The 12,826-nt window shown below is 46.0% G+C and overlaps 1 protein-coding gene across 3 annotated transcripts in view; it reads left to right on the top strand.

Moving 5' to 3' along the window:
- Window positions 1-12,826, top strand: part of LOC121570065 (triple functional domain protein-like) — a 130,087-nt gene that overhangs the window by 6,237 nt on the left and 111,024 nt on the right. For all 3 annotated transcript variants that reach the window (XM_041881529.2, XM_045208466.1, XM_045208468.1), the window contains exon 2: window positions 5,125-5,181. In XM_041881529.2, the coding sequence (XP_041737463.2) occupies window positions 5,125-5,181 (57 nt within the window). The remainder of the gene's footprint in view (window positions 1-5,124; window positions 5,182-12,826) is intronic.

Below are 12,826 nucleotides of genomic sequence, written 5' to 3'. Positions count from 1 at the left end.
GACCTTAATGGGCTTCTTCTTGAGCCACTCCTTTCTTGCCTTGGCCGTGTGTTTTGGGTCATTGTCATGCTGGAATACCCATCCACGGCCCATTTTCAATGCCCTGGCTGAGGGAAGGAGGTTCTCACCCAAGATTTGACGGTACATGGCCCCGTCCATCGTCCCTTTGATGCAGTGAAGTTGTCCTGTCTGTGGACAGTTGTCTTTTATACAGGTAACAAGCTGAGATTAGGAGCACTCCTGTGCTCCTAATCTCAGCTTGTTACCTGTATAAAAGACACCTGGGAGCCAGAAATCTTTCTGATTGAGAGGGGGTCAAATACTTATTTCCCTCATTAAAATGCAAATCAATTTATAACATTTTTGACATGCGTTTTTCTGGATTTTGTTGTTGTTATTCTGTCTCTCACTGTTCAAATAAACCTACCATTAAAATTATAGACTGATCATTTCTTTGTCAGTGGGCAAACGTACAAAATCAGCAGGGGATCAAATACTTTTTTCCCTCACTGTATGTGTTATCCCAGCAGAGAAGAGAAATAGGCAAAATAACATTTAGATTCAAAGTAATAAAGAAATTGAATAATTTATCTGAGCAAACCTGTCACGCCCTGGCTCTGGGGACTCAAGTATGTTGAGCCAGGGTGTGAGTTTTCATGTGTGTTGGTGCTAGTTGTTGTAATTCTATGTTGGCCAGGGTGGCTCCCAATCAGAGACGGCTGTAGCTCGTTGTCTCTGATTGGGAGTCATACTTAGGTAGCCGTTAGGCATTCATTCATTGTGGTTTCTTGTTCGTGTTGGACCATTGACTGTCACGTCATCGTTTTGGATCGTGTGATCATTATATAAATAAATATGTTCGCATTCAACGCTGCGCCTTGGTCCTCCTCTGTTCCCGACGAGCGTGACAGAAGAAACCACCAAGACTGGACCAAGCAGCGTGTCCAGGAGCCATCGCCAGGGAGATCTCTAGCAGATCTCCTTCACCTCCTCGACTGGGTCAAGCCGGGAGAGGAGGAGAAGGGCTTGACATGGAAGCAGAAGGGCGAAAGGCTGGCGAGGGACATGGAGACCTGGTCCACGGGTAGGAGAGACGCCCAGAATTTTCTTAGGGGGGGGCTAACGCCGTGGACGACGGGCCAGCAGGAGACCGCGGCAGAGCGGCCCAGCGGGTTGGCAGAGGAGGCCGCCAGGTTACGGGGGCCACTGGTCGAAGAGGGGATGGAAGGTGTAGAGGCACGGCGAGAGGTACTGGGGTGTGTTACCAGTCCGGTCCGGCCCATTCCAGATCCCTGCGTAGGACCAGTGGTGTGTGTCCCCAGTACGTTCCGGCCTGTTCCTGCTCCCCGCACCAAGTCAGTGGTGCGCTCGTCAGCCCGGCTCGGCCCGTTCCTGCTCCCCGCACCAAGTCAGTGGTGCGCTTCGTCAGCCCGGCTCGGCCCGTTCCTGCTCCCCGCACCAAGTCAGTGGTAGCTCGTCAGCCCGGCTCGGCCCGTTCCGCTCCCCGCACCAAGTCAGTGGTGCGCCCGCCAGCCCGGCTCGGCCCCGTTCCTGCTCCCCGCACAAGTCGGTGGTGCGCCCGTCAGCCCGGCTCGCCCGCTTCCTGCTCCCCGCACCAAGTCGGTGGTGCGCTTCGTCAGCCCGGCTCGGCCCGTTCCTGCTCCCCGCACCTCGGTGGTAGCGCTTCGCCAGCCCGGTCGCCCGTTCCTGCTCCCCGCACCAAGTCAGTGGTGCGCCCGCCAGCCCGGTTCGGCCCGCTCCTGCTCCCGCACCAAGTCAGGGGTGCGTTTCGTCAGCCCGCTCGGGTCGTTCCTGCTCCCCACACCAAGCCAGTGGTGTGCGTCGTCAGTCCGGCACAGCCCGTGCCTGTTCCACTGGTGCCTGGTTCAGCACGGGTCAGCTGCTTCACGCCCGGAGCTAGAGCAATCCGGCTCCACCAGTGTGCAGTCCAGCTCCGGTCAGCAGGGCCAGACCGACCAGGGGTACTTTGGGGGGTTAGAGAGCGAGTGGGGATCATGCCCGAGCCGGATCCGCCCGCCAAGGCGGAGTGCCACCCGGTCCCTCCCTGTGGTATTTGGTTGGCGCGGTCGAGTCCGCACCTTTAGGGGGTACTGTCATGCCCCTGGCTCTGGGGACTCTAGTATGTTGAGCCAGGGTGTGAGTTTTCATGTGTGTTGGTGCTAGTTGTTGTAATTCTATGTTGGCCAGGGTGGCTCCCAATCAGAGACGGCTGTAGCTCGTTGTCTCTGATTGGGAGTCATACTTAGGTAGCCGTTAGGCATTCATTCATTGTGGTTTCTTGTTCGTGTTGGACCATTGACTGTCACGTCATCGTTTTGGATCGTGTGATCATTATATAAATAAATATGTTCGCATTCAACGCTGCGCCTTGGTCCTCCTCTGTTCCCGACGAGCGTGACAAAACCAGAAACCTTTCAATATATAAATTAATACAAAACTTGGAAGGTTGTGCATGACTATGGTAGATGAAGGAACCAATCTATCTTTTCAGACTGTTAGATTATTTATCTGGTCAATATATGGCAGTGAATTATGTCTGTTGTTTGTAACAATGTGATTGTATTGTTAAATGTGATTGTATTGTAAATTGTATTTTAATGTTTAAGGACTCTTGGAAGATTAGTCCAAATGAGGATTAAAAGAGATCCTAATAAAATAAAATCAAACACTAAGTCTAAAGCTTGCAGAGCTTAAAGTCATCGCTTACAGGGTAAGGAAACCAACATGTCATTTTGTAATTTGGGTGAACTATCCCTTTAAAAACGTCAATTTCCCATTTAAATAGTCCCGATTTGCATACAGATAACCGTCAATGTCAATAAGTAGGAATTGAGAATGCAGAGTGAAGTCGATAACTAGCCTAAGGGATGGCTTAATTCAGCCAGGAAAATAGAGGTATCAATCAGAGCAGCCTCAGCCTGCCACCCACGTTGCCTGGGGACCTGGAAGGAAGGAAAGAAGAAGGTATTGTGGGCCATGAAGAAGAAGAGTGGCTGTGGGCTGAGCTGCCTGGGTGTCTCCTTGAAATCCCTCATCTGATAAGAGAGGATTTCCTATCCATCCTATCCATCAGTCAACCTCAGCCACCCACCCCCTACCAGACACACACACCCAGCAGCCCCCTCCTTCCCAGCACTAAGGAGGCGTCTGGAATCAGGGCATCTCATCTCAGAACCCTGGCTTCCTAGGTGTCTGTCTGCCGGCCTGCCTTCCTGTCTGTCTCCCTCTCAGAGACTAGCTGTTATTTCAAACAGAGCAGCAGGGTTTTATGTGTTTCTGAGCTTATGTATTAACACCCTTCTTCTCTCTGATGGTAATAATAAACTTAGACACACACGCGCGCGCGCACATTTGATCCTTCTCGTCGTTCATACAGGACGGCATATGAAAAATCATATACTGTTAAACGCCTTTGTTATGTTTTGAGAACAACGGCTTTCCTCTTTATAATGAGGTTAAGGCACACACACACACACACACACACACACACACACACACACACACACACACACAGGGCTCAGTTTGGGAATCAAAGCAGCATGGCCCACAGTGGGACTGAGGTAGGGGATGTTTGCTGTGGTGTGGTTGCAGCTGTGTGCCCTCCCTGTGCTTGTCTCCAGTGAACAGCTGTGCACAGCCTGTCAAACAGGAACTCCACACAGAGCAAAACATCCTCGCCCCTTTGAAGACACTAACATGTTTAGTTCCTCCTCGTGCTGCACTCTGCCAGTGGTCGCCTGGTTTAAATAGATCACTCGCCGCTGCTCAGATTTGTATAAAAACAAGCAAACTAAACTAAAATCCACATAATACAATATTGTCTATCTCATTCATCCCATTCAAGTTGGTTTGTATGAGAGACATCTTTTTGCTCCGCTTTTAGATGCCATACCCTAGATACTTTGACATATTTAATTGACTCTAACTCATAGCCATTTCCATGTTATAAAGCCCCTAGGTGAATAGGCAAGAGGGGGATGCCAGTGATACAATGCCAGAGCTAAAATGTGGGAAACCTAAGGCTTCGTCTCACTACACAGCAGAGGACCCTCTAGTCTATATTTACATTACATTTTTTACATTTCAGTCAATTAGCAGATGCTCTTATCCAGAGTGACTTACAGTTAGTGCATTCACCTTAAGATAGCTAGTTGAGACAACCACATTATCACAGTCATAGTAAGTACATTTTTCCTCAAAGTAGGTATCAGCAAAGTCAGTGCTAATAATAAATAAGCATTAGTTCAAGAAAGGCAAGGTTGTTTTTTGGGTGGGTGGGGGGGCTTCTGTCGGATTATCATCATGTGAATTACCTGTCACGTCTTCGAGAGAGGGTGTGTTGGCTTTAATTGTGACCTTAATATAGCCTAACATCGAATCCACAATGCAGTTAACATCGAATCCCAAGCCACTGCAGTTCGCCGCCCATTTAATCCCTAGCAGCAGCATATGCTGGTTTGTCTTTTGAGAAGCAGGCAAAGTAGAGCTTAGCTGTAGCTGTCCCATGCCACTGATAGATAAATGACCCAGAAAGAAAACAGGGCTGTACTGCGAACAGCCCACAACACCACAGCACTGCCATAGACGTAGAAATGTCAGTCAGAATGAAGAGAAAGCCTCATTTAACCCACTGTAATGTGCTACTGTAAAAATCAGAGAAAACGATGACGGACTGTGTTTAACTTTAATGGCTCCAGGTGAATTATCCAGCATTCTGCTTCAAAGATATCATTTTTTCCAGGCGGGTGGCGGTAGAAAGATATACAGATTCCCACTCAGTGGTTCTATATCATGATTCATTCCTGTATAAGTTTGTCAGCTGTAAGTAATTTGGTGGCTTCATGTTCAATTCTGGCTGTGTCCCAAATGGCACCCTATTCCCTGTGTAACGCACTCATGCTGTATAGGGAATAGGGTGCCATTTGTGACAAGCCCATGTCTCATGCTGTTTCATGTCTTTGACTAGCCAGATACTGGGATCAAAGCAGCTCTTCCTTGTCCTCTCATCTGCAGGAAATAATCACAGGCTCAAGGTTGAGAGATTGGCAGAGCCAGGCAATGCATTCATTCACTGACTATTCTTTTCTATCTTTATTTTTCTAGATTCTCTCCCTCTTTCAAAATGTGAGCCCAAACTGGACGGACCCAGTCAACAAGCAGGTCATTTATTTACTTAATTCTTTGTCTGTGGAATGTATTCTATAATTGTGCTACGCGTATAATATGACACCTTGCTTTGGTATACCCACTCAGATATCTATTTATGCCTGTTTGTGGTGAGGTTTGGGGAAGAAACAGATCCTATCCTATCATATCAGAGAGAGAGAGAGAGAGAGAGAGAGAGAGAGAGAGAGAGAGAGAGAGAGAGAGAGAGAGAGAGAGAGAGAGAGAGAGAGAGAGAGAGAGAGAGAGAGAGAGAGAGAGAGAGAGAGAGAGAGAGATTACATTTGATTAAATTTGATTAAATCGCCTCGCATTATCTCTCTGCTTGGGTACATTGGTATACTGTACCTACATAGCTACTATATATAGTATATTACTAGCTACTATATTACATGGCTGCTGTTGCCAGTGACCTTCTCTTAGTGCACCACAGCTGATTGAGAGTGAAAGTTAAGTACAGAGGGTCTGGTTTAACTGAAGGTCCTCATCACTGACTCAGTGCCATCAGAGCCTAGCAGTGTATTTTTTTTCATCATGGATGCTTTCTTGTGTATAGTCATTTCCTATTAGGTTCTACATGTAGTCTTGAAGGTTAAAAGGTTAATGTAGTATAGAGTTTTCACCCGTGACGTTCTTCATGGCGTAGCAGTGCGGTCGCTTTATTTCATCGTCCTGTGTAAATATCCCGTTTCTTGTTTTTTTTGTCTATTTTGTATATATCTCTTAATTTTTACTTTTCATTCTTTAACTAAATATACTTTCCTGCAACCCGCCTCACCCAACGTGGAAAGGATTCTATTATTTCTTTATAACTTTCATCAAGAACCGTAAGCTGATACTAGTGTAGCCGCAACTAAATGGCTACCTGTTATTAGTCACCGTTAGCGTCTTCCCCACTGTCCGTGGCCTACACTATCCACCAGCCAGCTCTAGCTCTAGCCTGGACAATTCATCGGCCAGTCTGCACAGCGTGCTATCGACCCAGCGTGCTATCGACCAAGAGCTTATTGGACTTTCTGCCGGAATCACTGGACCCTAGCGCCGGATCATCACAACCAGCTAGCTAGCTGCAACCTGTTGTGGCTGATTTACCATTGCCCTATAGCAAGCACCAGTTAGCCCTGAGCTAGCCTCAGGCCCATCTCCTGGCTATCTACCTCTCTGTCAACCGGACGGGACCTCCTAGTGTTAACACTGAGCCCCGCCGATCCAACACGACTGGTTTGCCGACAAAATAGTCTGATGTGGTTTCATCAGGCTTCCAGTTGCGACGACCACGAAGATCCATCTGCCAGCCCCGGCCCGCTAGCACACGCAAACTACAACTGTGCTCCCTGCTAGCTGTGCTGAAGCACCAATTTGAACTGCTCTCGGACTCACATATTGCTGTTCACTGGACCTTACGATCACTCAGCTGCACAGCTGATGCCTGCTGGACTGTTCCTTTACACGGTACCCTGTCCTGTTTATTCTGTTTAGTCTTAGCCCAAACGTTATCGCTATTTCCAGTTGTTGTCTTAGCTCTCTCTAATAACACCTGTGACTGCTTTATGCCTCTCTCCCATGTCAATTATGCCCTTGCCTTTTGCTGTTTGGGTTAGTTCTTATTATACAATTTCACTGTAGAACCCCCCTAGTCCCTCTCAAACTGCCTCATATAGTTCCTTTGTTCCACCCCTATACACGCCGAGACCGGCTCAATCGGGTGCCTCCAATGACGCTATCTCTTTCATTGTTACCCAACGCTTAGGGTTACCTGAACTGTACTCATATCCTTCCATATCCTTTTCTGTACATAATGCCCTGAATCTTTTCTACAACGCCCGGAGAACTGCCCCCTTTATTCTATGTACCCAACGCACTAGAAGACCAGTTCTTAAAGCCTTTAGTCGTATCCTTATTCTAGTCCTCCTCTGTTCCTCTGGTGATGTAGAGGCTAACCCAGGCCCTGCAGCCCCCAGTATCACTCCTACTCCCCAGGAGCTATCATTTGTTGACTTCTGTAACCGTAAAAGTCTTGGTTTTCTGCACATAAATATCAGAAGCCTCCTTCCTAAGTTTGAGTTATTCACTGCGTTAGCACACTCCGCCAACCCTGATGTTCTAGCAGTGTCTGAATCCTGGCTTAGGAAGGCTACCAAAAATTCTGAAATTTCCATCCCCAACTATAACATTTTCCGTCTAGATAGAACTGCCAAAGGGGGTGGAGTTGCAATCTACTGTAGAGATAGCCTGCAGAGCTCTATCATACTATCCAGGTCTGTGCCCAAACAGTTTGAGCTTCTACTTCTAAAAATCCACCTTTCCAGAAATAAGTCTCTCACTGTTGCCGCTTGCTACAGACCCCCCTCAGCCCCCAGCTGTGCCCTGGACACCATATGTGAATTGATTGCCCCCCATCTATCCTCAGAGTTCGTACTGCTTGGTGACCTAAATTGGGATATGCTTAACACCCCGGCCATCCTACAATCTAAACTAGATGCCCTCAATCAACGAACCTACCAGGTACAACCCTAAATCCGTAAACATGGGTACCCTCATAGATATCATCCTGACTAACTTACCCTCTAAATACACCTCCGCTGTCTTCCAACCAGGATCTCAGCGATCACTGCCTTGTTGCCTGCGTCCGTAACGGGTCCGCGGTCAAACGACCACCCTCATCACTGTCAAACGCTCCCAAAAACACTTCAGCGAGCAGGCCTTCCTAATTGACCTGGCCCAGGTATCCTGGATGGATATAGATCTCATTCCGTCAGTAGAGGATGCCTGGTTGTTCTTTAAAAGTAATTTCCTCTCAATCTTAAATAGACATGCCCCCATTCAAAAAATACAGAACTAAGAACAGATATAGCCCCTGGTTCTCCTCAGACTTGACTGCCCTTGACCAGCACAAAAACATTCTGTGGCGTACTGCATTAGCATCAAATAGCCCCCGCGATATGCAACTTTTCAGGGAAGTTAGGAACCAATATACACAAGCAGTTAGGAAAGCAAAGGCTAACTTTTTCAAACAGAAATTTGCATCCTGTAGCACTAACTCCAAAAATTTTGGGACACTGTAAAGTCCATGGAAAATAAGAGCACTTCCTCCCAGCTGCCCACTGCACTGAGGCTAGGAAACACTATCACCACCGATAAATCTACAATAATCGAGAATTTCAACAAGCATTTTGCTACGGCTGGCCATGCTTTCCACCTGGCTACCACTACCCCGGCCACCAGCTCTGCACCCTCCGCTGCAACTTGCCCATGCCCCCCCGCTTCTCCTTCACACAAATCCAGACAGCTGATGTTCTGAAAGAGCTGCAAAATCTGGGCCCCTACAAATCATCTGGGCTAGACAATCTGGACCCTTTCTTTCTAAAACTAGCCGCCGAAATTGTCGCAACCCCTATTACTAGCCTGTTCAACCTCTCTTTCGTAACGTCTGAGATCCCCAGAGATTGGAAAGCTGCCGCGGTCATCCCCCTCTTCAAAGGGGGTGACACTCTAGATCCAAACTGTTACAGACCCATATCCATCCTGCCCTGCCTTTCAAAAGTTTTTGAAAGCCAAGTCAACAAACAGATCACCGACCATTTCGAATCCCACCGTACCTTCTCCGCTATGCAATCCGGTTTCCGAGCTGGTCATGGGTGCACTTCAGCCACGCTCAAGGTCCTAAACGATATTATAACCGCGATCGATAATAGACAGTACTGTGCAGCCGTTTTCATTGACCTGGCCAAGGCTTTCGACTCTGTCAACCACCGCATTCTTATTGGCAGACTAAATAGCCTTGGTTTCTCAAATGACTGCCTCTCCTGGTTCACCAACTACTTCTCAGATAGAGTTCAATGTGTCAAATCGGAGGGCCTGTTGTCTGGACCTATGGCAGTCTCTGTGGGGGTGCCACAGGGTTCAATTCTTGGGCCGACTCTTTTCTCTGTGTATATCAATGACGTCGCTCTTGCTGCTGGTGACTCTCAGATCCACCTCTACGCAGACGACACCATTTTGTATACATCTGGCCCTTCATTGGACACTGTGTTAACAAACCTCCAAACGAGCTTCAATTCCATACAACACTCCTTCAGTAGCCTCCAACTGCTCTTAAACACTAGTAAAACTAAATGCATGCTCTTCAACCGAACGCTGCTTGCACCCGCCCACCCGACTAGAATCACTACACTCGACGGGTCTGACCTAGAGTATGTGGACAACTACAAATATCTAGGTGTCTGGTTAGACTGTAAACTCTCCTTCCAGACTCACATTAAGAATCTCCAATCCAAAGTTAAATCTAGAATCGGTTTCCTATTTCGCAACAAAGCCTCCTTCACTCATGCTGCCAAACATGCCCTCGTAAAACTGACTATCCTACCGATCCTTGACTTCGGCGATGTCATTTACAAAATAGCCTCCAACACTCTACTCAGCAAATTGGATGTAGTCTATCACAGTGCCATCCGTTTTGTCTCCAAAGCCCCATATAATACCCACCACTGTGACCTGTACGCTCTTGTTGGCTGGTCCTCACTACATATTAGTCGCCAAACCCACTGGCTCCAGGCCATCTATAAATCACTGCTAGGCAAATCCCCGCCTTATCTTAGCTCATTGGTCACCATAGCAACACCCACCCCGTAGTCTGCGCTCCAGCGGGTATATCTCACTGGTCATCCCCAAAGCCAACACCTCCTTTGGCCGCAATTCCTTCCAGTTCTCTGCTGCCAATGACTGGAACAAATTGCAAAAATCTCTGAAGCTGGAGACACTTATCTCCCTCACTAACTTTAAGCATCAGTTGTCAGAGCACCTTACCGATCACTGCACCTGTACACAGCCCATCTGAAATTAGCCCGCCCAACTACCTCATCCCTATATTGTTATTTATTTTGCTCATTTGTACCCCAGTATCTCTATTTGCACATCATCTCTTGCACATCTATCATTCCAGTGTCAATACTAATTGTAATTATTTTGCACTATAGCCTATTTTATTGCCTTACCTCCATAACTTGCTAAATTTGCACACACTGTATATATATGTATTTCTGTTGTATTTTTTTTTTACTTTGTTTTGTTTTACCCCATATGTAACTCTGTGTTGTTGTTTTTATCGCACTGCTTTGCTTTATCTTGGCCAGGTCGCAGTTGTAAATGAGAACTTGTTCTCAACTGGTTTACCTGGTTAAATAAAGGTGAAATAAAAAAATAAATAAAAAATAACTGGTCACTGACCTGCTTATTTCTCAACAAGGTGACAAGTACGCACGGTGCCACGCAGACACACACCCACACACACACACATACACACATACACACACACACACACACACACACACACACACACACACACACACACACACACACACACACACACACACACACACACACACACACACATACACACACACACACACACGTGGTTGACAGGTCTGTCACCTGCATGATAACTGCATGCCATCACGGTCTCCATGTTCTTTATGTTTAAGATTTAAAAACACACACAGTCCAAACTTCACACCTAGGCTCTGACTGACTGGTTACTGATCGGTGGCATATTCTGTTTTCCATATTCTGTTAGGTGAAGTGAAATATTTAACACATTTGTAACTACTATGATGATCGTGTTAGAGGCTGCACATTAATTTGCAGGTGTTTCAGGTGCCAGGTCAATTATATAGGGTTAATAATGAGTTTCAATTAGGATATTTGCTGACTCTGCTCTCACTAAAGATGGTCTGTGTTGGCTAAAGGGGAAAATAGTTTATGTGTGAATTATTCAATAAAGTTGACCAAACATTTTTCTATCTGCTGAAAATTCCTTTTGGATATTTTGAATGCTACGTAGGTAGAAGAAGTAGGCTATGTTATGTCATGATTATTTTTGCTTACCTTCTGCTGGTGGCAAAAAATCTACCATGTGCACTAGGTGTCATGTTCTTTTGAACAAATTAAAATTATCTTTGCATATTGATATGCTTGTATCAGTCTAATACAGTACATCAGTATGTCTTAATTCAGGCAAGCATTATGACCATTCTTTGCCTGTCTTTCTTAATGATAGCAATGCATCTTTTCTGGAAGATCTTAGCAGAACAGAAAGTGTAAGATTGTGTGTGATTGGAGTGTATAGGCTACACCTTACTATAATCTCCCAGCAGAACACAGAACTGTCTCTCCCTTAATTGGGGCTTGCTGTTGATCAGGATCAGTAGGAGTGTGTGTGCCGGGAGCAGTTCTGCTCTGTTCTGTGTTCCTGTGGGAGAGAGAGGCACACACACACAAAAGGATCTGCTCTCCAGAGGAGGGCCTGTCTTTGGCCGCTGCCAATCCTCTGCCTGTGCTGTCAGTAGAGATCAGACCTGCTATGGTGACAGGGCTGGGATGGGAGGGCTGTGATGGGAGAGCTGAGATGGGAGGACTGGGATGGGAGGACTGGGCTGGGAGGGCTAGGATAGGCCATGCATTAAAACATGAGAGAACTCCTTTCATGTCTGTTGAAAGCAGGAGGAGAGGAGAGGCACGCTCGCTCAAACTGTATTACTGAGATGAATACGATCGTACAGTAAGAAGTGATTAGCAACAATTGACATTTACTCTGTGAATCATTCGCCCATGGTCTATTGTCATTAAACGTACATAAAGCCAAATACATCTCAGATGGCGCAGCAGGACTTTAGGATTCCCTAAAGTAAGAACAGAGACACGTCTCTGGCTGCCATCTTTATTCTGAGAGCAATTCCAGGAAATCCCTTTGAGGACCATTAAGTCTCCTGTTTACACACAGAATGAGTCCAGAGTGTGTTCACTGTTCACTGTTACACGGCAGGGAGCGATGTACAGCAGATGGAGAACCCTATTTACATAAATGTCAGATTTTATACAGCAGCAGTACAGCTTGGTTCTCTGTTTGCATCCCGCTAAACGTCCTGGACGACAGTTTGTCAATATCATCACACTCAGCAAGACATGATGCAAAAGCCGCATATATATTTTGCTTAAGCTTGCCCACAATATACAGTATATGTAATTTAGAAAATGAAAAGCTTTTGTAATATGGAAAATAGCATCTACAAATAACTGATTTTAATGCTATATTACATTATAATGCTAATCCAGAAGAGTCTTTAAATGCAGAACAAATCACATTATAGTAATTTAGCAGACACTCTTATCCAGAGCAACTTACAGTTAGTGAGTGCATACATTTTTTTCCTCATACACCAAAGGTTATTATGACTCCTATTGATAAATAGCACAATAGAAGACCCTTAGCAGATTATCATCCCATCCCAATAGGTATCTTGGCAATGTCTCTTGAGCTACAAGTGTCGCGAAGACATTAACATGACCAGTGCAATATTGTACTAATTATACAGTTGAAGTCGGAAGTTTACATACACTTAGGTTGGAGTCATTAAAACTCATTTTTCAACCACTCCACAAATTTCTTGTTAACAAACTATAGTTTTGGCAAGTCGGTTAGGACATCTACTTTGTGCATGACACAAGTAATTTGTCCAACAATTGTTTACAGACAGATTATTTCACTTATAATTCACTGTATCACAATTCCAGTGGGTCAGAAGTTTACAAACACTAAGTTGACTGTGCCTTTAAACAGCTTGGAAAATTCCAGAAAATTATGTCA

Source organism: Coregonus clupeaformis, chromosome 28 (assembly GCF_020615455.1).
Source record: "Coregonus clupeaformis isolate EN_2021a chromosome 28, ASM2061545v1, whole genome shotgun sequence".
Lineage (NCBI taxonomy): Eukaryota > Metazoa > Chordata > Actinopteri > Salmoniformes > Salmonidae > Coregonus > Coregonus clupeaformis.
This window is presented reverse-complemented; position numbering and strand designations above follow the sequence as displayed.